Source organism: Pecten maximus, chromosome 3, assembly GCF_902652985.1.
Source record: "Pecten maximus chromosome 3, xPecMax1.1, whole genome shotgun sequence".
Taxonomy (NCBI): domain Eukaryota; kingdom Metazoa; phylum Mollusca; class Bivalvia; order Pectinida; family Pectinidae; genus Pecten; species Pecten maximus.
This window is the reverse complement of record NC_047017.1, coordinates 11,069,233-11,096,681: the sequence shown is the minus strand read 5'-3', so window position 1 is coordinate 11,096,681 and position 27,449 is coordinate 11,069,233. Positions and strand designations below refer to the sequence as shown.

General features: G+C 37.0%; 2 protein-coding genes across 4 annotated transcripts in view; both read right to left on the bottom strand.

Annotated features, from left to right (window-relative positions):
- Positions 1-482: 482 nt before the first annotated feature.
- On the bottom strand, positions 483-4,980 carry LOC117323193 (cysteine-rich PDZ-binding protein-like). 2 transcript variants are annotated; one of them, XM_033878250.1, is made up of 7 exons: positions 4,932-4,980; positions 3,523-3,588; positions 3,056-3,110; positions 2,658-2,737; positions 2,178-2,195; positions 1,863-1,941; positions 483-1,794 (listed from the first exon to the last, which is right to left on the bottom strand). In XM_033878250.1, exons 1-6 carry the CDS (start codon positions 4,945-4,947, stop codon positions 1,877-1,879), a joined length of 300 nt encoding a protein of 99 aa, XP_033734141.1. In that variant the 5' UTR covers positions 4,948-4,980; the 3' UTR covers positions 483-1,794; positions 1,863-1,876. The 2 variants fall into 2 exon arrangements, with proteins under 2 accessions (XP_033734141.1, XP_033734140.1); XM_033878249.1 differs by having other exon boundaries at positions 483-1,941.
- Positions 4,981-11,056: 6,076 nt separating this feature from the next.
- The window catches only part of LOC117323192, a 29,646-nt gene continuing 13,253 nt past the window's right edge, over positions 11,057-27,449 (bottom strand). The window contains exons 2-5 of one of the 2 annotated variants that reach the window (XM_033878247.1): positions 21,383-21,836; positions 17,140-17,310; positions 15,779-16,002; positions 11,057-13,608 (exon numbers count right to left, since the gene is read on the bottom strand). In XM_033878247.1, coding sequence (XP_033734138.1) covers positions 13,408-13,608; positions 15,779-16,002; positions 17,140-17,310; positions 21,383-21,836 — 1,050 coding nt within the window. In that variant the 3' untranslated portion in view covers positions 11,057-13,407. The remainder of the gene's footprint in view (positions 13,609-15,778; positions 16,003-17,139; positions 17,311-21,382; positions 21,837-27,449) is intronic. The other variant, XM_033878248.1, reaches the window with a different exon arrangement.

Below are 27,449 nucleotides of genomic sequence, written 5' to 3'. Positions count from 1 at the left end.
CACTGCCCTATGGATGTAGTTTCTACTAAGTTCACTGCCCTATGGATATAGTTTCCACTGAAGTTCACTGCCCTATGGATGTAGTTTCCACTGAAGTTCACTGCCCTATGGATGTAGTTTCCACTGAAGTTCACTGCCCTATGGATGTAGTTTCTACTAAGTTCACTGCCCTATGGATGTAGTTTCTACTAAGTTCACTGCCCTATGGATGTAGTTTCTACTAAGTTCACTGCCCTATGAATGTAGTTTCCACTGAAGTTCACTGCCCTATGAATGTAGTTTCCACTGGAGTTCACTTCCCTATGGATGTAGTTTCCACTGAAGTTCACTGCCCTATGGATGTAGTTTCTACTAAGTTCACTGCCCTATGGATGTAGTTTCTACTAAGTTCACTGCCTTATGGGTGTAGTTTCTACCATTACTGGGGTATATTAAGGGAGAGCAATACTCAAATAAGTGGAAGGTACTAACAGGGCTCATAATCACATAAATACACTTGAAGTTTTGTTTATTTTTTTAAACACCAGTATTCTAAAGGTTATGAATAACCATCAATAACAAAAATGTCAATTTTTTCTGTTTCTTTTCAACACACAACTACATGTATCCACATCAACATACACATCCTCTCAGAGAATCGGCATACACACTTACATACATCTTATATAAAATATTTATCAAATTGGTATTTACAGTTAAAATGCAATACTATCGGTATTTTCATCTCAAATTTTGATGAAAATGATGACATAACAAAGAGCATTAAATTACTTATTAATGCTTATAAATAGCTACTACTGGTATGAAAGAGAGTCCCAACAAATGTCAGGACTTTTATTAATCAATGTCTTTTGATTACCATGGAATAATTTAAGGATGTTATCTTAAAATACCCGTCAACTCAAACTTGAATTGGTTAAAATTTCATATTTTTTCCTTTTTAAGCACTGATGCCATCATACGAATACAACTGAAATTTAGTTTCTTTCTCTGAAATCAATGAAGCTATCAGTAACACACCACTGCTGCCATTTCAAGATTTCAAGATTTTTTTTCTGAAGATTTCATGGACAAAAATTATGCACATGTATTTGAAAACAGATCCGATCACTTCCTTGAATATACCGGTAACCTCTTGTAACCTCTTCAAAACTGTTTGAGTAGAGTTGTCCTGTGCAAACCATTATTGTACAGAAGATATCTACATAATTATGAATACGCTCTAAGTTTACATAAATAATTTACAAATGTTTATAGGCTACAGGTCGAAACAATTGATCACAGACCTCTACAACAATTAATACATAATCACACATTTGCTCATTCAGATAGAATTCAAAATTGTGTTTAAAACTGTGTTGCAAACTAATCAGATTTTACACACTTGTTTTGTATATCTGTAATATACAGATTCTTATTCTATTTTAATAGAATTTATGGGAATGAAGATTGCCAATAAATTATTGTGTGAACTGATTAAAGACAACATTAGCCAGATATAACCAATGTCAATCAAGAAGTTCTGCCCAATCCAATAATCAGTACTCTGTACACTCTAAAGTCTGAAAATAACACTGATATCAGGCAGTAGTCATTTGTTATCAAAATATGTTTGTCACCATTCTTAGATCATGTTGACCTCTGGAGATACTTCTTTGTCAACAAATAATGTGTGTCTTCCAATATTACAATACATTGATCTCTGGCAACAATTCTTCATAGCATGCCTGTTACCATTTTTATAATCACACCAATGTCTGGCATTAGTTCCTTGTCTCTAAGAATCATATTAACCTCCATTTTATAATCACTCTGTCACTGATGTCTGGCATTAGTTCCTTGTCTCTTAGAATCATATTAACCTCCATTTTTATAATCACACCGATGTCTGGCGATAGTTTTTGGTCTCGATAATCTTCTTTCCACACATTGCACAGATACCTGTAAAGGGAGATAATTTGTTAGGAATGAGCAGGACTTGATCTGAAACTGAATGTATTTGCATAACAGGAAACCAGCAAAATCAAAACTGATTTTATTAAATTAAGTGATGTATTACAGAGTATCAAAAAGTTATATTATATTATATGCCGACTGATTGAATGGTTTTGAATATATATTCTCTTGTGCAAAAAAATCTTGAAAAAATAATTTCATCAAAAGTGTATTTTACTTACCTTTCTTATAAGCACATCCTACAATAATAAGAATATATATTTATATACACTTATAATTATTTGATTTCAAACAGTATATGAACATAATGCTAATGATGATTTTTTTTCACATGTAAATCATTCAGCTCTAATTTTCTATATTGCAAGCGAGGACAGTAAGTACACTGCAATGTCACACACTAAGAGGTATAACATTATATTACCTGTCAATACATAATAGTAAATAATCTTTATAAACATCAAGATAGTTCTAATTATCTGACAATATTTTCAAGAAATCCTCCATAATAATGTATGAATTATCTCCCCTTAATTTTATCTTGAAATAAAACTTTCATTTGACACTGATTATTATTACAGTGTGTTTTTGGGATTGAATTGTAAGTTCAACTGATGTGGAGTTTCTGCATTTCTGATATTTCCTCAGAAACAAATAAAAACCTTGAAACTTTATTTACCACCAACTTAAAATATGCTCACCTTGACAGTAGTGTGATCCAGACTGATGAACAGAAGATTTACAGATACGACATTTCTCAAAGGTAGCATATGGTGAAAATCTGAAAAAACACCAAAATAATGTATAATAAAACAAGGAAAATGGTAACATGAAATCCTTTATCTGTACTTGAATCATATTTACAGCTAAAAGATATGTTGATTTGAAATTATGAATGTATAAAAACATGAAATCATTTAAGTTTGTTTAGAGTTCACCATAAACCAAGTGAGACTGTAAGACACCTAAATCTAAACCAACAATATACAGTATGAAGGAAATATACCACATTTACAAAGGCTCATTGCCTCCTAACAAAAACAATTGTCTTTCGTCAACGTCTGTGTCAAGTGTAATTATAAGGTGATACAAGACTTACCTGTTTTTCTTTGCTGTTAAAGCTTTATTTTCACCCACTTTACGACCACCACCCTCTGTAAATATAACAGCCAATTTTATTTTTCAGTACATATGCTGTGTGCCCTCTGTAAATATAATATCTAATTGTATGTATAAGTATATATGCTGTGTATGTGCTTATTTATATTTTAGTCTGTTTAAAAAATTAATGAGTTCCTGGAATTATGTTTCTAGTCCATATGAATGCAACTTCTCCTGATAGTGTCCATATAGGAGAAAGAAAATATGAAAATATTCATAAATCTAGAAACCAAAGAAATGATAAATCTTTGTTCTGACAAATATAAAATGTCAATAAAACATGTAGGCGAAAATTTTGCAGTGAAATAAGACAGGTCGAGGTTACAATATTACTGTGAAGGGAATCTCAATATGGCCCAAACATTTAAGATCTGAGCACAAGTTTTCAAAGCACTTTAATGATACCTGTTGTATTTCTTGCTCCACTTTTCCATGGATCTGGAGTGATGACTTTTCCCAGCTTTTTTTGACCTTAATTTTGAAATATAATTTAAAGTATATGTGGTATCACATGTACAGGAGTTTGCCATTCTATCAATATTGAACATCGTATATAATCATATTAAAATACATAACAGTACTCTAATTATAACAAACATGTTATTTTATTTGGGTTATACATTATTATGTACTATGTGTTATATAAAAACAAAGAAAAATACATCCGGGTGGAATTCTCCGTTCCCTTTTAAATCATCAACTCCAAGAATAACACAATTATAAAATTAATTTGTTCGCAACCTATGTTATGTTCTATATTCATATATATATATATTTTTGTCAGAAACTAGCCCGAGTTTCCTCTGGCCCTGTCACCATGTCTGGTATAGGGCCAGAGCGCACTACTATATGAAAACGTGGAATTCTCCGACACCGTTTGGTGTCGCTAAGAATCTGGTGCAAATACAATAAAATCGGGAGTGACATAACACCTACCTTACATATATGGATAAATGAGATATTTATTTACTTCAGAACATCCATTTAGTCCCACATAGGTGTTTTATTCCATCCGTATAGACCCTCGCTTTACGCTAGTGAAAATTTCATACTTGACTCGACGCCATATTGCTAACTATGTAGGTCGTGGGCGGCCTAATTACCCTGATCAGTGCGCGATGGAGCGAAAAGAAAAAAAAATACAACATTTATTTTTATATATTTTACCGCTTATAGTTTATAAATAATAAATTTTTGAATTGAATATAACAGGTTTTGGGAAATAATAAGCTTAGTTTTCTTAATTTTAACTATGTAAGAAGAAAAACACAATAATTGATATGTGGTCTTTTCGGTCCATTGCGTTCCGATTCGGGTGGTTAGGCGTACTATCACTTACAAAATGGCGGGTCAACAGTATGAAATTTTGACTAGCGTAAAGCGAGGGTCTATACGGGCGGAATAAAACACCTATGTGGGACTAAATGGGTGTTCTGGGGTAAATAAATATCTCATTTATCCATATATGTAAGGTAGGTGTTATGTCACTCCCGATTTTATTGTATTTGCACCAGATTCTTAGCGACACCAAACGGTGTCGGAGAATTCCACGTTTTCATATAGTAGTGCGCTCTGGCCCTACACCAGACATGGTGACAGGGCCAGAGAAAACTCGGGCTAGTCAGAAACCAGCTGGTAATAATATATATAAATAAGAATGTTCACCAGAACGAACTGGAATACGGATCCCGGAGCCCCAAGTGAATCTCAGTACCAGACGACTCGTTCTTAATTGCCCTAAGACAGTTTGTTGATCACAAATCATCATAAAACTTTTAGATTAAGGCAATAAAAGAACAAATAATTGGACTTACATTTCTCACAAACCATCTTTGTTGTTTTGTCAGCCTGACAGGAAATGGAAGCAGACAACTAATAATAATACAAAATGTAGACGGTACGTAAATCCGGCTACGGTTTACTGCGAGTAACCTCCCCTAGTCCACAGAAACTGACCGTACGAGTAGAGTATACTGTATTTGCTACTCACCTGTAGATTTTCTAGTTTGATTTCCAAAAAAACAAAAAAAACAAAAACAAAAACAAAAGCCAAAAAACTTCATTTCTGAGACAATCTATAAATGAATATCGCCGGGACTGTCTAAACAGTGTTATCATTTACGGAATATGAGTTTGTTGCGATGTGTGAACGTGAGAAATCGGTAGCTAGGTTTATCAAAAGACATTATTTGATATAACCAATGATATTTGCACGTTTTCCCCGATTAGACCAATTTTAGCTACACGCCGTTTCAAGAAATCATGTGACCTAAGGTCAAAACCGCTAGATCAAAGGTCAAGATCGCCAGATCAAAGGTCAAGATCACTAGACCAAAGATCAAGATCGCTAGATCAAAATCGCAGACTTTGTTTTTCTCAATAAATAAACGATCAGTATGGACGTCATTCTATCCACATAGCTTTCAAATGGATAATTAATTAAATCTACGGACCAATCGACATTTAAACACGTTCTCAGGTCCCTGTGTTCACGATAACACCATTTCATCTGACAATTACAAGAGTTCCACCCCTTCAGTTTTACTAGCCTGGACTGTTCCGGAGTGACTCAGAATTTTGCATCATTAAACATGTAAATCAAATTAATATGTTTGGTCAAAATGCTGCTTCGTAACATTGTACCAATCCTACAAAATTTCAACAAGATCGGTTTAAAGTAATGACAGAGATCTTCGAACAGGATAAAAGATTGAAATAAACAAAGGACAGTAACTCTCTTAATGATTGTCAGTTGTCAGCATATCGATTGGTTCACAATTGAAAAAGCACATCTCCACAGAAAATTGACATATTTAAAGAAAAAAGGACATTAAAAAGCACAATGTCTAATCAAAACGCCACCCAAGGAAACAACTAAAAAACCTTCAAGGTTTCAAAGAGATCGATTGAAAACTGTGAGAGATTTCCGGACAAAAAAAGGTTACGTCGGACGGATTGACATCTCTAAGACCCTAGGGCTAGTGTTATGTGTTAGTCATTATCTCGTCTAGATATCGCAGTTCATGGAACTTCGAGGGTGACGGACGAACGGCCATACCAGGATGAGGTGGCCGAATGACCAAGGTTGACTTGTGGGATGTAGTGCTTTGTCCATCGACTTGTGGGGTGTAGTGCTTTGTCTATCGACTTGTGGGGTGTAGTGCTTTGTCTGTCGACTTGTGGGGTGTAGTGCTTGGTCTATCGACTTGTGGGATGTAGTGCTTGGTCTGCACCCCGCTAGTCGATCCGAATTTCAAAATTTGTTTTTATTTCCGTTCATCCTGTCGTTAAAAAAGACACGGATAAAAAAGAAAATTACTTCAATATTCGCCCCCTAAAGGCGACGATGATATTTTGACGCAATAAATCGGTGAATGCACCCCATAAGGATGTTGTGCGAGTACGGACGGACGAACCACGCCACAGTATAACAATAATCCGTGTAATTTTGCCAGACGTATAAAAACTTCGTACGTCAAACCAAAGCTATCATGTTTCTGGGCAGGACAAAATCTTGTCGACTTGTTTTGTCAAACCCTCAGAACAGATTAATAGATTTGATAAACATGAAAAAGATCTTACGACATCGAGTTCCGTCCGACAGACCGTTACTTATGTGGTAGCGTTCGGAGTAGCTGCACCTGGTTTATTGGTTTATTTGTTTGCTGACGTATTTGTGTGTAATACGTAGGTGTTGTCATTAAAATTTGTGTAGATCGATACACAGATATGCTAAGCATTTACCTAAAAAAACACAAAAAAACTAAAAAAAAAAAAAACAACTCGCGGACAACAGGAATCAGCATTTTCAAGTGGAATCCAAACCACAGTCGTCTGGTTCGAAATCAAAGAACATTTATGTGCACATCCATATCTTCTTCGTTTTGAAATGATTTTATTAAAATAATGATCGATTATTCATTCGATTGTACTTAATTTGTTTCAGCCATCATCCACAACATCCTCAGGTTGAGATTCGAGGTGGATAGTTCGACGCTACCTATCCGTGTCTGTGTGTGTTCCCCAGGAAACTGAGAAACGGGCCGGTCTGTGCTCTCGTGATTGTGTCTTTGGGTAAGACACTTTACCCTAATTGCTGTGGATGCCATACGACGGGCCTCTCGTACGTTGTTCAGTGAGCCAGCCACCAACTACAACAATGAGACCCGCCTATAATTACCCTCTCTGTTCACGTGGCGATAAACCCAGCAAACAAATAAGTACATGTTCTCCAGTTCACATGGACTTAGCACGTTCCTGTATACATGGTCAAGTCGCTGTGTTTCATTGACAAAGGACTGATAAAATACGGTACATGTAATTAAATAACGTTTTTTTAGCATACCGAAAACTGTAAGCTTTGAAAAGACGGCAACGTCAACGAGCAATCTGAGAGTGGCATTGGAGGGCAATACTATGTTAATGAGTTTTAAAAACCATGTTTACTCCTCTGTTTATAATATATGAATTGAATTATACAGTAAGGCTACGTCTCTAGAAGGGCTCTACATTTAGGAATTTAAAGTGATATAGTAGGAGTAAATACTTACTAGATGCAGACGCCTGTGATACAGTATTTTTTTTTCTATTGCATCCATACCTTGAAACAACACGATCCTGATGCGAAAGTTTATAATCCAGTGAGACTGTGACAAATCCAGCGAGACATTGACAGATCCAGCGAGATGTGACAGATCCAGCGAGACCATGACAGATTCAGCGAGACTGTGACAGATCCAGCGAGACTATGACCGATCCAGCGAGACTATGACAGATCCAGCGAGACTATGACAGATCCAGCGAGACTGTGACAGATCCAGCGAGACTATGACAGATCCAGCGAGACTGTGGCAGATCCAGCGAGACTATAACAGATCCAACGAGACTGTGACAGATCCAGCGAGGCTATGACAGATCCAGCGAGACTGTGACAGATCCAGCGAGACTGTGATAGATCCAGCGAGACTATGACAGATCCAGCGAGACTATGACAGATCCAGCGAGACTGTGACCGATCCAGAGAGACTGTGACAGATCCAGCGAGACTATGACAGATCCAGCGAGACTGTGACAGATCCAGCGAGACTGTGGCAGATCCAGCGAGACTATAACAGATCCAACGAGACTGTGACAGATCCAGCCAGACTGTTACAGATCCAGCGAGACTATAACAGATCCAGCGAGACTGACGGATCCAGCGATACCGTGGCAGATCCAGTGAGACTGTGACAGATCCAGCGAGACTGTGACAGATCCAGCGAGACTATGACAGATCCAGCGAGACTGTGACAGATCCAGCGAGACTATGACAGATCCAGCGAGACTGTGACAGATCCAGCGAGACTGTGACAAATCCAGCGAGACTGTGACAGATCCAGCGAGACTATGACAGATCCAGCGAGACTGTGACAGATCCAGCGAGACTATGACAGATCCGGCGAGACTATGACAGATCCAGCGAGACTGACAGAGCCAGAGAGACTGTGACAGATCCAGCGAGACTATGACAGATCCAGCGAGACTATGACAGATCAAGCGAGACTGTGACAGATCCAGAGAGACCATGACCGAGATCCAGTGAGACTATGACAGATCCAGCGAGACTATGACAGATCCAGCGAGACTGTGACAGATCAAGCGAGACTGTGACAGATCCAGCGAGACTGTGACAGATCCAGAGAGACTATGACCGATATCCAGAGAGACTACATTATTATGTATGACAGATCCAGCGAGACTGTGACCGATCCAGAGAGACTATGACATATCCAGCGAGACTATGACAAATCCAGCGAGACTATGGCAGATTCAGCGCGACTGTGACAAATCCAGCGAGACTGACAGATCCAGCGAGACTATGACAGATCCATCGAGACTATGGCAGATTCAGCGAGACTGTGACAGATCCAGCGAGACTATGACAGATCCAGCGAGACTATGACAGATCCGGCGAGACTGTGACAGATCTAGTGAGACTGTGACAGATCCAGCGAGACTGTGACAGATCAAGCGAGACTGTGACCGATCCAGAGAGACTATGACAGATCCAGCGAGACTATGACAGATCCAGCGAGACTATGACAGATCAAGCGAGACTGTGACAGATCCAGAGAGACTATGACCGATCCAGAGAGACTATGACAGATCCAGCGAGACTATGACAGATCCAGCGAGACTATGACAGATCAAGCGAGACTGTGACAGATCCAGAGAGACTATGACCGAGATCCAGTGAGACTATGACAGATCCAGCGTGATGTGACAGATTCAGCGAGACTATGACAGATCCAGCGAGACTGTGACAGATCCAGCGAGACTATGACAGATCCGGCGAGACTATGACAGATCCAGCGAGACTATGACAAATCCAGAGAGACTATGACAGATCCAGTGAGACTATGACAGATCCAGCGAGACTATGACAGATCCAGCGAGACTATGACAGATCAAGCGAGACTGTGACAGATCCAGAGAGACTATGACCGAGATCCAGTGAGACTGTGACAAATCCAGCGTGATGTGACAGATTCAGCGAGACTGTGATAGATCCAGCGAGACTATGACAGATCCAGTGAGACTATGACAGATCCAGCGTGATGTGACAGATTCAGCGAGACTGTGATTGATCCAGCGAGACTATGACCGAGATCCAGTGAGACTATGACAGATCCAGCGTGATGTGACAAACCCAGCGAGACTGTGACAAATCCAGCGAGACTATGACAGATCCAGCGAGACTGTGGCAAATCCAGCGAGACTGTGACAGATCCAGCGAGACTATGACAAATCCAGCGATACTGTGACAGATCCAGCGAGACTATGACAGATCCGGCGAGACTGTGACAGATCCTGCGAGACTATAACAGATCCAGCGAGACTGTGACTGTTCCAGCGAGACTATGACAGATAAAGCGAGATATGACAGATCCAGCGAGACTATGACAGATCCAGAGAGACTATGATAGATCCAGCGAGATGTGACTGATCCAGCGAGACCATGACAGTTCCAGCGAGATGTGACAGATCCAGCGAGACTGTGACAGATCCAGCGAGACTGTGACAGAGTCAGCGAGACTATGACAGATCCAGTGAGACTATGACAGATCCAGCGAGACTGTGACAGATCCAGTGAGACTGTTACAGATCCAGCGAGACTGTGACAGAGTCCGAGCGTGACAGATCCAGAGAGACTGTGACAGATCCAGAGAGACTATGACCGATATCCAGAGAGACTACATTATTATGTATGACAGATCCAGCGAGACTGTGACCGATCCAGAGAGACTATGACATATCCGGCGAGACTATGACAAATCCAGCGAGACTATGGCAGATTCAGCGCGACTGTGACAAATCCAGCGAGACTGACAGATCCAGCGAGACTGTGACATATCCAGCGAGACTGACAGATCCAGCGAGACTGTGACAGATCCAGAGAAACTATGACAGATCCAGCGATACCGTGGCAGATCCAGCGAGACTGTGACCGATCCAGAGAGACTATGACATATCCGGCGAGACTATGACAAATCCAGCGAGACTGACAGATCCAGCGAGACTGTGACATATCCAGCGAGACTGACAGATCCAGCGAGACTGTGACAGATCCAGAGAAACTATGACAGATCCAGCGAGACTATGACAGATTCAGCGAGACTATGACATATCCGGCGAGACTATGACAAATCCAGCGAGACTGACAGATCCAGCGAGACTGTGACATATCCAGCGAGACTGACAGATCCAGCAAGACTATGACAGATCCAGCGAGACTATGACAGATCCAGAGAAACTATGACAGGTCCTACGGGACGAGATCAGCGCCTAAGAAGATTTTCATAAATATCTCAAATCATTTTTTGTCCAACTTCATTACATCTTTCAACGACACATGCTGATTTTGGTAAGTAACAGTAATTTAGTTAAGTCAAACAGCATCGAAATCTTTAGTATTTATTGCAATAATGACCAAAATACAGAAACATGATATGAATTTACAGAAGAGGTGATATGAGTTGACGCTAATCGACAGGGTTTATATATCACCCCACCTGGTAGTTGCATAGCCTAGATATAATGATCATTGGATACAAAAATACTGATCAGGCCCTATGTCATGTAAATGGATATAATTATTGTAATTTAAGTCTTATTTCATTTGTATTTTATTTGTACATTAGTTTAAGAGTTTTGTTCAATAAAATAATAATGTAATTTATATTTATAGACTATGCTTATGTATCGTAACTAATGCTGACCACCGAAACAATACATACTAGATCCTTCCGCCAGAGATGGGAACGACATCCTGACAAAATAATACTATATATCCTTCCGCCAAAAGAAATGGGAACTATATCCTGCCAAAATACAAACTATATCCCGCAAAATACATCATATAACCCGCCAAAATTACATGATTCAATGATGGCTGATCATGACGAGCTACACTACACAAGTAATACGTGGACACCAAAAATGGCACCGCATAAACATCTGCAGATTCCTGAAAATACCCGGTAATTAAAGCATTATGGAGTCATGACCTTCACAGCATTATGGGGTCATGGCCTTAAATTCATTAACATGAACATGTTATTCAATGCCAGGACATGTCATTTGATAAAACTCCGATTTTCCTCTGACCCCACCACCAAACGTTAGACACCCTGACGGAGAGAAGTCTGTCTGCCAGTCAAAATTTCGAATGTCTGTTATGCAATATCTAGGTTATCCGATGTAAGTTTAGCTAAATATTGATCAATTGGAACAACGTTGCTCATTAATAAATATGGGCCTGGGATTAGTTCAGGGGTTCCTGTAGCTCAGTTCTTTGTTTATTTTCACATATTTTATTTCATCAAACATTTGTTTATAGTATTAATTCATGTACCAAACATCGTGGCACTGAGCCTTCACAATGTGTAATTTTCTTTATACCATGTTCAGGGAAACAATTTTTATAAAATTAGGAAAACAAAATAGGTGTCTACTGTACAAGGGATTGCTTTTGGTACGTACATATGATATTAAATAATCTGAAACAAATCTTAACTTCGGTCTCTACTGAGTGCCGAGCCCATTTCGATAAAGAATTGTTCTGGTCCCCAAGGTTAATATAATATAAACCGGGTCATTGTTCTTACGAGATACAGATTACATTGTATGGCGGACGACTGATCACGACATTATATAATATTTACTTATTCTGATACATTCCATAATAGATTAACTTACACAGCATGTATTCTATCGCCACTAAACACAGCAAATACTATAATAAAATAAATAGGTACACAGCATGTATTCAATAACAAATCAACACTTCCAAATACTAGCGGACACAGCCTTGCCTTACACTGCTTCTAACACGACATAGAATATAGACTATTAATATTGCTTTAAACATATAAACACTTAATAAAAATCCATCAGTAATGTCATTAAAACATAAGGCAGAATTAAATGATATATCTTATGATCGTTCCAAAGACGTTTTGGGAACGCTCGGAGACGCTATTGTTAATTTGTTGACACTAGTTCAGGAGTACTAGTATACAAGGCGTCCCTTCTCAGTAGATAATACACTGTGTACATGGAAAATTCTTAATTAAACACTTGGACATAAAATATGACGTCACGATGAGTACAAATAATCGCTAAATACTAATAAACATGTATGTAGTTTGTAAACAGTGCGTGCATCGGTACTCTTTTGCAAGCACTTTGGCTCGGAAAATCAATGGAAGAAAATTATGAAATGAGTTATTGTCTTGAGATAACGAATTTTCCCCCACTCCTCTCCGATGCCAAGGGATAGGATAATGTAGTCCAGCCTTATTTGAATCCAAAGTTTTATCAAACGCGCTTTGATTCATTTCTCGTCTCAAATGAAATTAATTGTTCCATCAAGCATCTGGAGTAATCTTACCCAGGATTCCTTGCGTAAGCTTGGGGACCACAATGCATCTGGAACCCATTCAGTGAATTTCTAACAGCCATGCGCATGTGATTAAAGATGCCCCATATCTTCCTGTGTACCTTGGGATATCGACGGACTTATCTAGGTCCGTGGAGTAACCATTGGACACGAATTGTAAAGACAACAAAGTCTGGCACCAGAGGGCGCTATATACACTTCATCTTATGCAAGGAGTAAAGCTGGCCACATCCGGTATAGTGCATGTCCATGCATTAAATTGCAATCCATTATTTCAGAGATAATAATACTTTGACTCTCAGCCTAACGTAATCGTACAATGCTATTTACAGGGATGGCCTTGACCTTTGTTAGTGTAACAAAGGCGCGTGATGGTGAATTTGAGCCACAAAGTCCCTAGCGGCCGTTAGTGGCATTTCCGGGTGAATGTACACGACCACAATTGTCTCTGTATGCCAGGGCGGCATACTTATCCCCATACGGATGGTCCGAGTGTTGACCGGAACTGGCATTGGACGGGACGACCTCCACGTCGTAGAACATCGGTCAATCTGGGAAAAAAGTACCAACAATTCATTTATTGTGTTATGTGTGCAATTAATAACAAACTATGCTATTCTGTTCATTTCGAGAATTCGTTGTTCAAAATTGTTTTTCGAAAATTAATATTCGCGATTTAGCTCTGTTTCTGTTTCGCACAATTCTCAAAATCATCTTTTTTAATACTACTTTTTTGTACGTGTAAAATCTCAGGTTTAAAAACGGTTGAATTAAATATATATATATATATTGAAATGATATTCAAAGTTCTTCCAGTAGAAACCAATTAAAAACATTAGTGCAAAAGTATTAAACAAAAATATTAAATATGAATTTTGGAAAGAAAAAAAAAAGAAAGAAAAAAAAACCGAGAACATGTATTCAAGTGGAATAGATATATAGTAATACCCGATTAGGTATCTTTAATAAAGACATTTATTGCCATAATGATTGTGTTACAAAAACCTCAAAGACAGACAGCCCTACACTCTATCTTTGACAGTAGATTATTGTCAGTATGGAATCAGGAATGTTACCAGCCAAAATAAAGGTTATAAATCTACCGGCGCCCGACACGCCAAAGGAAACGGGGAAAAACAACACTAAACGTCAACATCATCACTTATTGTGTGTTAATTGACAGGGTAAGTGACAATTTAAATAAATTAAGATACAATACAACCAGAAATCGTTCTGTTTTAACAGTACTCTTTATCAGATACATGTTAAGGCTATGGTGCGTCTTTATTCCAGTCTATTGATTAACTCTCGATACAAACTACTGCCTCTGTAGATTAAAACCAGTTTCCTGTTTTTATTTGCAGGTTTTATGTAAATAAAAGAAACGCCAGTAAGACCGGGCCTGTGTGTAAGATAGGGGCCGACTTTCAAACGGTATTTATGGTTTTTATCTCGTAACTAGTGATAAATTCGAGATAAATAACAGAAAACTGCGCCAAATGTTCGGTTGTTATTGCCAAACACTAACCAATGAAATTGCATTGACAATACATAGATAGTATTCAGGATCAATAGTAGACATTATTCCTGTACCCATAACGTGTAGCCAATATCCTCTGTCTGCTGTTCGGTGCAGTTTTCGAAATACTCGGCAATCCTCCAGAATTTAGGTACCGTATTGGTTTTGCTCTGTACATCCCGTAATACCTGTCAAAACCGGCACGTGCACAAAACGAAACCCAGCTGTTCTTAATGTTTGAAATAATGATAATGAAGCCCCTATGATAGGACTGTCTCACAGGGACTTGGTACGATTCCCAACCCACGGTCCATACACATATAATATATATATATAGGCCTATATGACTTTACTTTAATGCATGGTTTGGAAGTCCCTGTGAGCTGTCTAAGAATCAAAATGGCGGACTTATCTGTATGACGAGAATAATTATCCTGCCGTGTCCTAAGACAATATTTATCTACAAAAATTATTGTATACATTATAAAATCTTCCTTGTTGGTTTCCTGAGGTCCCGAATGGCGTTAAAAGTTTTCATAACAGTAAGTATATTGTATACTCTCTTTATGGACTTAAATATATTTAAATTAGCAACTGCCGTTCCAAAATCACCGTTCGTTAGTCACATGACACAGGTAGTCGCTATACAGAGAGTCGTTATATAAATCTCACGGGGAATCTTAAAATCGGTCGTTATATACAGGCAGTCGTTATATACAGGCGGTCATTAGAGCAGGTTTGACTGTACATGTATAAAACGCAGTGAAACTATTATCAAGCATTACAAAGAAATGAAAACGCGTTTATCAAAATGAAATATTTAATTAAAAATACACATTTTAATAAGAATCAGAGGCCAGTGATGTTTTGGAGAAAAAACACCGATTATTTCACAAAGATCCGAAATTCTTATAATTGTCACTGGCGAAATGACTACCATGTACTTACTGTTGATTACTCAATTGTTGCTGATACTTATTTTCGCTATTCTCTGTTTTAAAATTTGCAAAAATTAAAATTCAAGAAAGGAACAAAATCATCCAACAGTTTTTACGTAATTAGACCTAATTATACCTAAACTATTTCTGTTTACTTCAGCACTCGTCAACAACGGTTAGTACGAACATAAACATATCACAATTAATAAGAGTAATTTATTATTTGAACTAATTACTTTACTGTTCTTTGTTCTTGGCAAGTACCTGTAAACAACTTACTCCTAGACACGAACAGAGGCCGCAACAGAGTGGTTTCTGTTCTGTGAGGCGACTCTCCAGGGAACTTCCGACGCTCGCAGACAGTTCCACGCCAAGGAAGCAGCCGAGTGGTACGTTCTGGTAAAATGTACTGTTGTATTTGGAAAGTTCCAGCTTATAACCACTCGTTGTAGCAGAGCTCTCGTCTCCAAACTCCGACAGTGTAGCGTCTGTAATTATTAACGACATTTCCTATATGAGAAACAGACACAAAATCCCCTGGTATCTCAAGTCTGCTGGCAACAACTATTTATCTTATTTTTTTCACATAATATGAATTTAATCAGGCACGAACAATGAATCGTTTTGTCGAGGTTTGTCCTGAGATTAGTACGATTTGTACATCGTTACATCGTGTGTCTGATGTCCACAATAAGTTGTCTCCGTCGCCGTCGGAAGGTCAACGGTGCTGTAGTGACCTAAATTAGAAAGCCTTCTTTCTACAGGGATCTCACATTAGTCACCTCTTACGATCACGCAGCGTGATTCAACAGGCCTATTGGGGTTCCCTCGCACCTGCTTGTTACCGTTCAAAATGAGATAAAGCAGAAAGAAACATGACGATCCGGATTTTTGGAGACACGCGTTTGTTTTTACTTGTTATACTCCTGTCAACTTGGACAGGCTTTAGGAAATCTACTGACGGTTACGGGACGGACCAAATTCCCCCCCCCCCCCCCCTCTTATAGCCCCATAAGGAAAATCAACACAAAATAGGTAAATCAGACCTCAATTAGTTAATATGATGCTTAACAGACCAAATAATACGTTTTTGGAGAGAATCGCGTTTTAGGACTGATTTCTCTTTAGAAATGACCCGTACAAGTTGTACCCGGCTCATGGACGAGACGATGTTCTGCAATTTCATGGAGATACAAATGTATCCATAAACAGGGAGGAAATATTACACAACTATCAATCAGAAATGCTGGATAAACACATACAATGAGGTATTGTTATATTATGTTTTCTATAAAAAAAAATCAAAAAAAATCCAAATAATTATCAATCAAATTCTTTCGTTTACTTCATTCGGCCTCCTTTTTTTGGGTATTAGTTTATCGACAATAATGATCGTTTTAATCGAGCAATATGGTGATCCTATACTGCGATTACCAAGCTATATAATTGTTCAGTCAGTAAAAATACAGATATTCAATATTTTACTATAATGACCAAGATAAATCTATTCAGTACTTTACTATGATGACCCAGATAAATATTTTTTAATACTTTACCATAATGACCAAGCTAAACAAAGAATGTATGACCTAGAAACAAAACTTATTTGCCGACCAATACAATACCTTCATTAGCTTCCGCTGACAAGATGAGCAGCTTCCGGTCCGTGAGACATATCCGACCCTTGCCTACGGAGGGTTTGACCTTGGATTTCCCCTCCTTGTCCAGGAAGTCAAGGTGAGTGAAATAGAGCCATGCCCCTCCCAGAACCAATACCTCGCCCTCCTCCAGCATTCCTGTTATAGAGAGGTCAGAGGTCAGTTTATAACTTCTATGTCACCAATGAGGAAGAGAAGCAATACAAAGATAAAGATAATGGCTTCTACACTGAGCCTAGTCAACTAATACCAAGTTACTGGTAATACATGTAACATAAATTGTGTGACCAATGCTCGTGATGTAACGTGTATGTGTTGTCAGTTGGTGTATAATAATTCGTTTTATGTGTTATCAGTTTGTATGATAAGTAGTTGTATGTGTTATCAGTTTGTATGATAAGTAGTTGTTTGTGTTATCAGTTTGTATGATAAGTAGTTGTTTGTGTGATCAGTTTGTATCAGTAGTTTTTTGTGTTATCAGTTTGTATAAGTAGTTGTATGTGTGATCAGTTTGTATAAGTAGTTGTATGTGTTATCAGTTTGTATAAGTAGTTGTTTGTGTTATCAGTTTGTATGACAAGTAGTTGTATGTGTTATCAGTTTGTATGATAAGCAGTTGTATGTGTTATCAGTTTGTATGATAAGTAGTTGTTTGTGTGATCAGTTTGTATGATAAGTAGTTGTATGTGTTATCAGTTTGTATGATAAGTAGTTGTATGTGTTATCAGTTTGTATGATAAGTAGTTGTATGTGTTATCAGTTTGTATGATAAGTAGTTGTATGTGTTATCAGTTTGTATAAGTAGTTGTATGTGTTATCAGTTTGTATAAGTAGTTGTATATGTTATGAGTTTGTATAAGTAGTTGTATGTGTTATCAGTTTGTATAAGTAGTTGTATGTGTTATCAGTTTGTATGATAAGTAGTTGTATGTGTTATCAGTTTGTATAAGTAGTTGTATGTGTTATCAGTTTGTATAAGTAGTTGTATGTGTTATCAGTTTGTATGATAAGTAGTTGTATGTGTTATCTGTTTGTATAAGTAGTTGTATGTGTTATCAGTTTGTATGATAAGTAGTTGTATGTGTTATCAGTTTGTATAAGTAGTTGTATGTGTTATCTGTTTGTATAAGTAGTTGTATGTGTTATCAGTTTGTATGATAAGTAGTTGTATGTGTTATCAGTTTGTATAAGTAGTTGTATGTGTTATCAGTTTGTATCAGTAGTTTTTTGTGTTATCAGTTTGTATGACAAGTAGTTGTATGTGTTATCAGTTTGTATGACAAGTAGTTGTATGTGTTATCAGTTTGTATAAGTAGTTGTTTGTGATATCAGTTTGTATGATAAGTAGTTGTTTGTGTTATCAGTTTATATGATAAGTAGTTGTATGTGTTATAAGTTTGTATGATAAGTAGTTGTATGTGTTATCAGTTTGTATGACAAGTAGTTGTATGTGTTATCAGTTTGTATGATAAGTAGTTGTTTGTGTGATCAGTTTGTATGATAAGTAGTTGTTTGTGTGATCAGTTTGTATGATAAGTAGTTGTATATGTTATGAGTTTGTATATGTAGTTGTATGTGTTATCAGTTTATATAAGTAGTTGTTTGTGTTATCAGTTTGTATGATAAGTAGTTGTATATGTTATCAGTTTGTATATGTAGTTGTATGTGTTATCAGTTTATATAAGTAGTTGTATGTGTTATCAGTTTGTATATGTAGTTGTATGTGTTATCAGTTTATATAAGTAGTTGTATGTGTTATCAGTTTGTATGATAAGTAGTTGTATGTGTTATCAGTTTGTATATGTAGTTGTATGTGTTATCAGTTTGTATATAAGTAGTTGTATGTGTTATCAGTTTATATAAGTAGTTGTATGTGTTATCAGTTTGTATATGTAGTTGTATGTGTTATCAGTTTGTATATGTAGTTGTATGTGTTATCAGTTTATATAAGTAGTTGTATGTGTTATCAGTTTGTATAAGTAGTTGTTTGTGTTATCAGTTTGTATGATAAGTAGTTGTATGTGTTATCAGTTTGTATATGTAGTTGTATGTGTTATCAGTTGTATATAAGTAGTTGTATGTGTTATCAGTTTGTATGATGTAGTTGTATGTGTTATCAGTTTATATAAGTAGTTGTATGTGTTATCAGTTTGTATAAGTAGTTGTATGTGTTATCAGTTTGTATAAGTAGTTGTATGTGTTATCAGTTTGTATGATAAGTAGTTGTATGTGTTATCAGTTTGTATAAGTAGTTGTATGTGTTATCAGTTTGTATAAGTAGTTGTTTGTGTTATCAGTTTGTATGATAAGTAGTTGTATGTGTTATCAGTTTGTATGATAAGTAGTTGTTTGTGTTATCAGTTTGCATGATAAGTAGTTGTATGTGTTATCAGTTTGTATGATATGTAGTTGGATGTGATATCAGTTTGTATGATAAGTAGTTGTATATGTTATCACTTTGTATGACAAGTAGTTGTATGTGTTATCAGTTTGTATCAGTAGTTTTTTGTGTTATCAGTTTGTATGACAAGTAGTTGTATGTGTTATCAGTTTGTATGATAAGTAGTTGTATGTGTTATCACTTTGTATAAGTAGTTGTATGTGTTATCAGTTTGTATGATAAGTAGTTGTATGTGTTATCAGTTTGTATGATAAGTAGTTGTTTGTGTTATCAGTTTGTATGATAAGTAGTTGTATGTGTTATCAGTTTGTATAAGTAGTTGTATGTGTTATCAGTTTGTATGATAAGTAGTTGTATGTGTTATCAGTTTGTATCAGTAGTTTTTTGTGTTATCAGTTTGTATAAGTAGTTGTATGTGTGATCAGTTTGTATAAGTAGTTGTATGTGTTATCAGTTTGTATGATAAGTAGTTGTATGTGTTATCAGTTTGTATGATAAGTAGTTGTTTGTGTTATCAGTTTATATAAGTAGTTGTATGTGTTATCAGTTTGTATGATAAGTAGTTGTATGTGTTATCAGTTTATATAAGTAGTTGTTTGTGTTATCAGTTTGTATGACAAGTAGTTGTATGTGTTATCAGTTTGTATGATAAGTAGTTGTTTGTGTTATCAGTTTATATAAGTAGTTGTATGTGTTATCAGTTTGTATGATAAGTAGTTGTATGTGTTATCAGTTTATATAAGTAGTTGTATGTGTTATCAGTTTGTATAAGTAGTTGTATGTGTTATCAGTTTGTATGATAAGTAGTTGTATGTGTTATCAGTTTGTATGATAAGTAGTTGTATGTGTTATCAGTTTGTATGATAAGTAGTTGTTTGTGTTATCAGTTTGTATGATAAGTAGTTGTTTGTGTGATCAGTTTGTATGATAAGTAGTTGTATGTGTTATCAGTTTGTATGATAAGTAGTTGTATGTGTTATCAGTTTGTATGATATGTAGTTGTTTGTGTTATCAGTTTGTATGACAAGTAGTTGTATGTGTTATCAGTTTGTATGATAAGTAGTTGTATGTGTTATCACTTTGTATAAGTAGTTGTATGTGTTATCAGTTTGTATGATAAGTAGTTGTATGTGTTATCAGTTTGTATCAGTAGTTTTTTGTGTTATCAGTTTGTATAAGTAGTTGTATGTGTGATCAGTTTGTATAAGTAGTTGTATGTGTTATCAGTTTGTATGATAAGTAGTTGTATGTGTTATCAGTTTGTATAAGTAGTTGTTTGTGTTATCAGTTTGTATGACAAGTAGTTGTATGTGTTATCAGTTTGTATGATAAGTAGTTGTTTGTGTTATCAGTTTGTATGATAAGTAGTTGTATGTGTTATCAGTTGTATGATAAGTAGTTGTATGTGTTATCAGTTTGTATGATAAGTAGTTGTATGTGTTATCAGTTTATATAAGTAGTTGTTTGTGTTATCAGTTTGTATGATATGTAGTTGTATGTGTTATCAGTTTGTATGATAAGTAGTTGTTTGTGTTATCAGTTTGTATGATAAGTAGTTGTATATGTTATGAGTTTGTATAAGTAGTTGTTTGTGATATCAGTTTGTATGATAAGTAGTTGTATGTGTTGTCAGTTTGTATGATAAGTAGTTGTATATGTTATCAGTTTGTATAAGTAGTTGTTTGTGATATCAGTTTGTATGATAAGTAGTTGTATGTGTGATCAGTTTGTATGGTAAGTAGTTGTTTGTGTTATCAGTTTGTATGATAAGTACATGTAGTTGTATGTGGTGAGTGTAACTGTTATCACCTTGTAGAAGCTGTTCGTACGTGAGTAGCTCCCCCGGACGACCTTTGGCCTGCCACACATCTTGCCTCATATCTTCTCCCTGTGTCAGGAGACAGTCGTTCAGTCGGTAGAACTTTCGCTGTTTGGTATACGCCCGCTCCAACACCTGTTGAGATGAAGGATTCAGGTCTAGACGAGAGAAGTCCTGGTTAAAGGGCCGGGGTTCGTCCACGATCACAAATCCGATCTTCCCATTGCTGTCCATAGTTGTGGGCGGGAATATCGTAGAGGGCGTTGTGGTCGCCGTTGACGTTGTGGTCGCTATCGTCGTCTTCGCGCCGAACGGTACCAATGTATGGGTCTCGGAGGTGCTGGCGGGTGAGGAAGTGGTGATAGTCTTTAGTGTTGAAGGCGGCCGACTCACCTGATTGGAGTTGACAAGTGCTACACCTTTGTTTACTGTTATTTCCGTTTCCTGCAACGATGATGGATGTAGAACATAAGACTAACAGATGTACGAGTATCGCGCGCTCTAAGTGGCGACCCTGATCCCCTCCCGTTGTCGCTCGAGACGATGGTAAACGGTTGGCGGGGTTTCAACATACATACGTCTATCATGTGGGGGTACAGTAAGTACAGATATATACTTCCGCATTCCCTCAATCTGCTGACAAGTAATGGCCAATTAAAATGCTTTTTATACTTTTGAAGATTAAGAGATTTTAGAGAACAGAGTATGAGAGACACTTACAGGGCACCTATACAGAAGTGTCCAACATACAAAGCGTTTCAGCGATAAAAGGAAAGCATATGAATCTCAATGACAGAAAATATCTTCATAGACTGAAATGTTCCCCCCCTGTCTGATGACGTCATCAAAGCAATGAAGCCATCAGCAGGAACACGATATCCAGTTAATTTCAAAGCGGGGTATTGAATTATTGCCCAAGTCGATCTAATCGATTTGACCTTGAGGCAAATTAAATCAAACTTTGAAGGTTACCAAATTCATATCATAAAATTGACTGATAAAACAGCATTCTAATCCCCAGATTTCCGGTATACATTGATTTTATAAGAGCAGTATGCTTGCTTAAGGTTATGTAGGGTAAAGGGTCTCGAACGGGACTTGTACAAGTCTAGTCTACGTACTAAATTTAAAATGACGTAATCGTGGATTAAACATTGATATTGATTTACTAGGAAAATAAAGCATAAGCTGTTAACGTTTATTGCTCTAAGATCAGACCATTTCAATTTGCGAGGAAATCAGTTAGATGGACTGACAGCCAAGAAAACTAAGAATTATCGATTCTGTTCAAAACAGTCCTTATCCAAAATTAAAACAAAACAAGTCTGTATTTCTTGACCCCGATGTCAAAACCACATAAAAGTTCATGACGAGTTTGTGGATGTGGCTGAAGATAATTGATTTTTGTCTGAAAACACTAATACATTTCCTGCTTACATAATGAACTCGGCTTGTTTGACAACCAAGAGTAAGTCTACCTACACGTTTTCCGATTTTTCTAAAGACGAAATACTGTCTATTCATTCTCCAGTAGTATTGAAATCTTATAAAATCCCCGATAGTAAGAAGGATGCAGATCTACTTCGTTTATATTGGATTTCTAAACTTTAAGTATTTAAGTATCCTTATTTACATGGTTTTATTGCTGACTCGTGTATAGATGTTCAATTTAACCTTTATCTTAACTTCTTACTACCAATCTGATTACCGGCAAGTCGAGACAGCGGTCCTTTCGGGATAGTGTTTACTCCATAGGGGGAATTATGTGGATTCTTTAGGTTCATTTTGAATGAACATCCGCTCCTAAAGAATATTTCTCCCATCAAATCAGTAGATGTTGATACTAGTTACTCTACCATTCCTCATTCCTAACGCATCCGGCCTCTTATAATGAGCGCTATATTTTCAGAGAAATTAACAACAAAATGTTTCGGGGACGCAGGTTGATGAAGAACATGGGGTGGGGTGGGGTGGGGGGTGGGGGTGGGGGTGTTGGTTGGTTAGGGGGCGGGGGGGGGGGGGGGGGGGGGGGGGGCTGATATGGTCGACATTATGATCTTATTTGGAAATATTCTATTTCCTTATGTGATATTAAATCAGCCGTGTTTGTTGCTTGGTGCCGTTGTCATCACCCAACCTGTGCCTTAACCCGGATTTGACCTAGATGTATATGTAACAGAAGACGTTTACTCCACCGGAACACCTGGTCTCGTGTTCCTAGTGTCTTCAACCCCAATATCCTGTAATCCTGTGTATGTAAGTGAGTTTTCCGATTACGTCATTGAGATGTTGTTTATGTTTCTAAATTTCTGGTTCCCGGTACTAGAACCATTGAGAACATAGGTGCTGGCTGAAAGTGGGGGCGTTTGTCTGCGCCGTTATGTTGTTTTTTGACTTTAAACTGATGCGTGTAAAGATTAAAACCGCAAACTATCGTATCCAAAACGCTAGACATTAAGGTCCCTACAGCAGTTATATAACATCTTTCCCTCAGTATCTGATACATTCTTTGCATATAACACACATTTGTTTCAATTAAGTTAAAACAACTTTGTTTTGTGATGCGTTTTTTCACTTTTCAATGCCACTTGGTCACGTCCGTCTATTGCTCGTCAATTTCTCCTTAAATGTTTACTGGTCGACAAAAGGATATTGAATAACTGTGAAGGTTCACAACGGGATATTGAATAAGTGTAAAGGTTCACAACGGGATATTGAATAACTGTGAAGGTTCACAATGGGATATTGAATAACTGTAAAGGTCCACAACGGGATATTGAATAATTGTAAAGGTCCACAACGGGATATTGAATAACTGTAAAGGTCCCCAACGGGATATTGAATAACTTTGCAGGTCCACAACGGGATATTGAATAATTGTACAGGTCCACAACGGGATATTGAATAACTGTAAAGGTCCACAACGGATATTGAATAACTATACAGGTCCACAACGGGATATTGAATAACTGTACAGGTCCACAACGGGATATTGAATAACTGTGAAGGTTCACAACGGGATATTGAATAACTGTAAAGGTCCACAACGGATATTGAATAACTGTGAAGGTTCACAACGGGATATTGAATAATTGTAAAGGTCCACAACGGATATTGAATAACTGTAAAGGTCCATAACGGGATATTGAATAACTGTAAAGGTCCACAACGGGATATTGAATAACTGTAAAGGTCCACAACGGGATATTGAATAACTATACAGGTCCCCAACGGGATATTGAATAACTGTACAGGTCCACAACGGGGTATTGAATAACTGTAAAGGTCCACAACGGGATATTGAATAACTAAAAAGGTCCACAACGGGATATTGAATAACTAAAAAGGTCCACAACGGGATATTAAATAACTGTAAAGGTCCACAACGGGATATTGAATAACTGTACATGTCCACAACGGGATATTGAATAACTGTAAAGGTCCACAACGGGATATTGAATAACTGTAAAGGTCCACAACGGATATTGAATAACTAAAAAGGTCCACAACGGGATATTGAATAACTGTGAAGGTCTACAACGGGATATTGAATAACTGTAAAGGTCCACAACCGGATATTGAATAACTGTAAAGGTCCACAACGGATATTGAATAACTAAAAAGGTCCACAACGGGATATTGAATAACTGTGAAGGTCTACAACGGGATATTGAATAACTGTAAAGGTCCACAACGGGATATTGAATAACTGTACAGGTCCACAACGGGATATTGAATAACTGAAAAGGTCCACAACGGGATATTGAATAACTGTAAAGGTCCACAACGGATATTGAATAACTAAAAAGGTCCACAACGGGATATTGAATAACCGTGAAGGTCTACAACGGGATATTGAATAACTGTAAAGGTCACAACGGGATATTGAATAACTGTAAATGAAAAAGCCCTGTACTCTCTCGTTACCTTAAGACATATCTAAAATCATTTTGAAATTTAACATTATACGAATATGACTATGGTTAATTGTTTAAAACATTTTGCCTATAACATGTTTACATCATATTTCTCGGCTTTTGTTTAACAAATAAATTTGAATCATGCTGATAAGAGCCATTCAGTTTCACGAGTCTTCCTAAAACACGGTCCCGCTCTGAAGTAATTAGTCAAATATGTGGCTTCGTTACGGGGCACATTTCCAGTCACCGCATACCAGGGAATGCTGTGTCTGCCAAAACCTATGTATGACAGTTACGAGGTAAATGATTTTATCATTTTACAATTAGTGAAACATATTACTGGATGATGTTCATCTTCTGCCATGTTGTATGTCGGGCTGTAAATAATTACTGGAGGCCGTACAACTTCTCCGAGACACAATTAAACGCACGAGCGTGTTCATTGGACATTTTATAGTTTCTAAGGCCAAGTAAATGATATTTCAGTTTCCTGTGAGATCCGTTTAAATAACTAGAGAATATTTGAGTAGTTTGACCCGTTAAGGATCTTGGTATCCAAATACAGACAATTTATCGCATTTTGAAAATAGTTTTCTCCCTTTAAAACCAGAACTCGTTTTAATTTGACTTTCAAACAGCTTATCAACTAATAAAAAAGTTTAAAATTTATTAAAAAAATCAACTCTTTTTAAAGGAGGCATATAACTTAGTGACGTCACACGTGAACCGTGAATGACATTATCTAGTAGTCTATTACTAGTAGCCAATTTAGATAAGATAAGATAGAGATAAGATAAATTTCATCACCAGTGCAGGACCTTTTGATTCTCTATACCGGACTCCAAAATATGATTATTACAATTAATAAAATCAATAAATTGTGACAACAGGTCCAATTCCTATATGATTTCACTGTTATAGTTATATAAACGTTCCTAATTTTCCCAATGATTATCTCGTCTTTTTGGAAAGAATTTACTTTGGTGCTAATTTAAGACAACATGTTCTGGGAGATTGTTTCATAATTTTTTTCCCTCCAAGTTTTTGTAAGTTTTCTGTAGAACTTTAATTTGTATAATGTGCTAGGGTGATTATCTGTATAACCAATGAGCTAATATTTATAGTAGATATGAACGACGAAGCGCTGTCTAGAATCGTCACATTGCACAGTAGTGCTATCGAACCGATTCTAATTCAATTCAGCAAATTGTTTGTTAGCGGCAGCGTGTGCGCCATTTTGTCAGGGTGTGCTATCACCGTCCCCACGAGGCCATAGCTACGATTGGTACGGGAACAATTCCATTTAGTCTGCCAAATGGCACAACTGTCTGGTAGCTTTATACAAGATAACTTTCATGCAAATGTCAAAATTATACACTAAGGATGTTAATTCGGCTAGTGTGTTCCACGTTATAGTATTCCTGTTTGATATCAACTCTGTAGTCTTTTAAATCGTTATTAGTCATCTTAACGTCATATAATAACCATTCCGAGTAGATGCTTACTTGGTTTAGTTTTTACAAATGCTGAATTTAAAGTTATTTTCATATTAAGTTTGAGCAGCTCTCTGTTGCCAGTCCTAGTCAAAATGGTTATTACAATCCATGTTTTAACACCAAGTATTGGTAAAGAAATTTAATGTTCTGTATTGAATTAAAGATAATTTGTGATTTAGACAAAACTTTCATGAACGCAGACAGTTGCTATACCGCAGAGAATGTGTCTTCAGACAGTTAACATAGCCTGTCCTGGTACGATATACGTTAGCATTGGTAAAGTAATAACCGCCCGCTAACACGTGTTGGTAAGGGGGGATTCCGACATCTGTCTGTACTTTGTAGAAAATCCCTTGTATATCTTATAATTAGTCGAACGCGACGAGCGTGTTTTTGTTTCCACCTCAGCTTAAAAGATATCCACTTCAACTATTGAATCGTTGTTTTGTCTTCTTCCATGTACAGATAGTTGACCTAATTCAGGATTCTAAGCAATGTTCATGTTTATATACTAAGCCTGTATACTATGGCAAGCCAACTTAACATTGATGTCAACCCATATCTTCATAAAGCGATTCAAGATACCTTATATAGCATATGATGTATCTTATATGGCAAAAGATAAAAAAGGCTATTTGTCA

Bases quoted from the DNA above. Each gene is read 5' to 3' on its own strand.
- LOC117323193 (XM_033878249.1), bottom strand. The intron at 3,111-3,522 runs GTATCATTAAAG...TTATATTTACAG, and splicing joins TGGAGCAAGAAATACAACAG to AGGGTGGTGGTCGTAAAGTG. The intron at 2,738-3,055 runs GTAAGTCTTGTA...GTGTTTTTTCAG, and splicing joins TTAACAGCAAAGAAAAACAG to ATTTTCACCATATGCTACCT.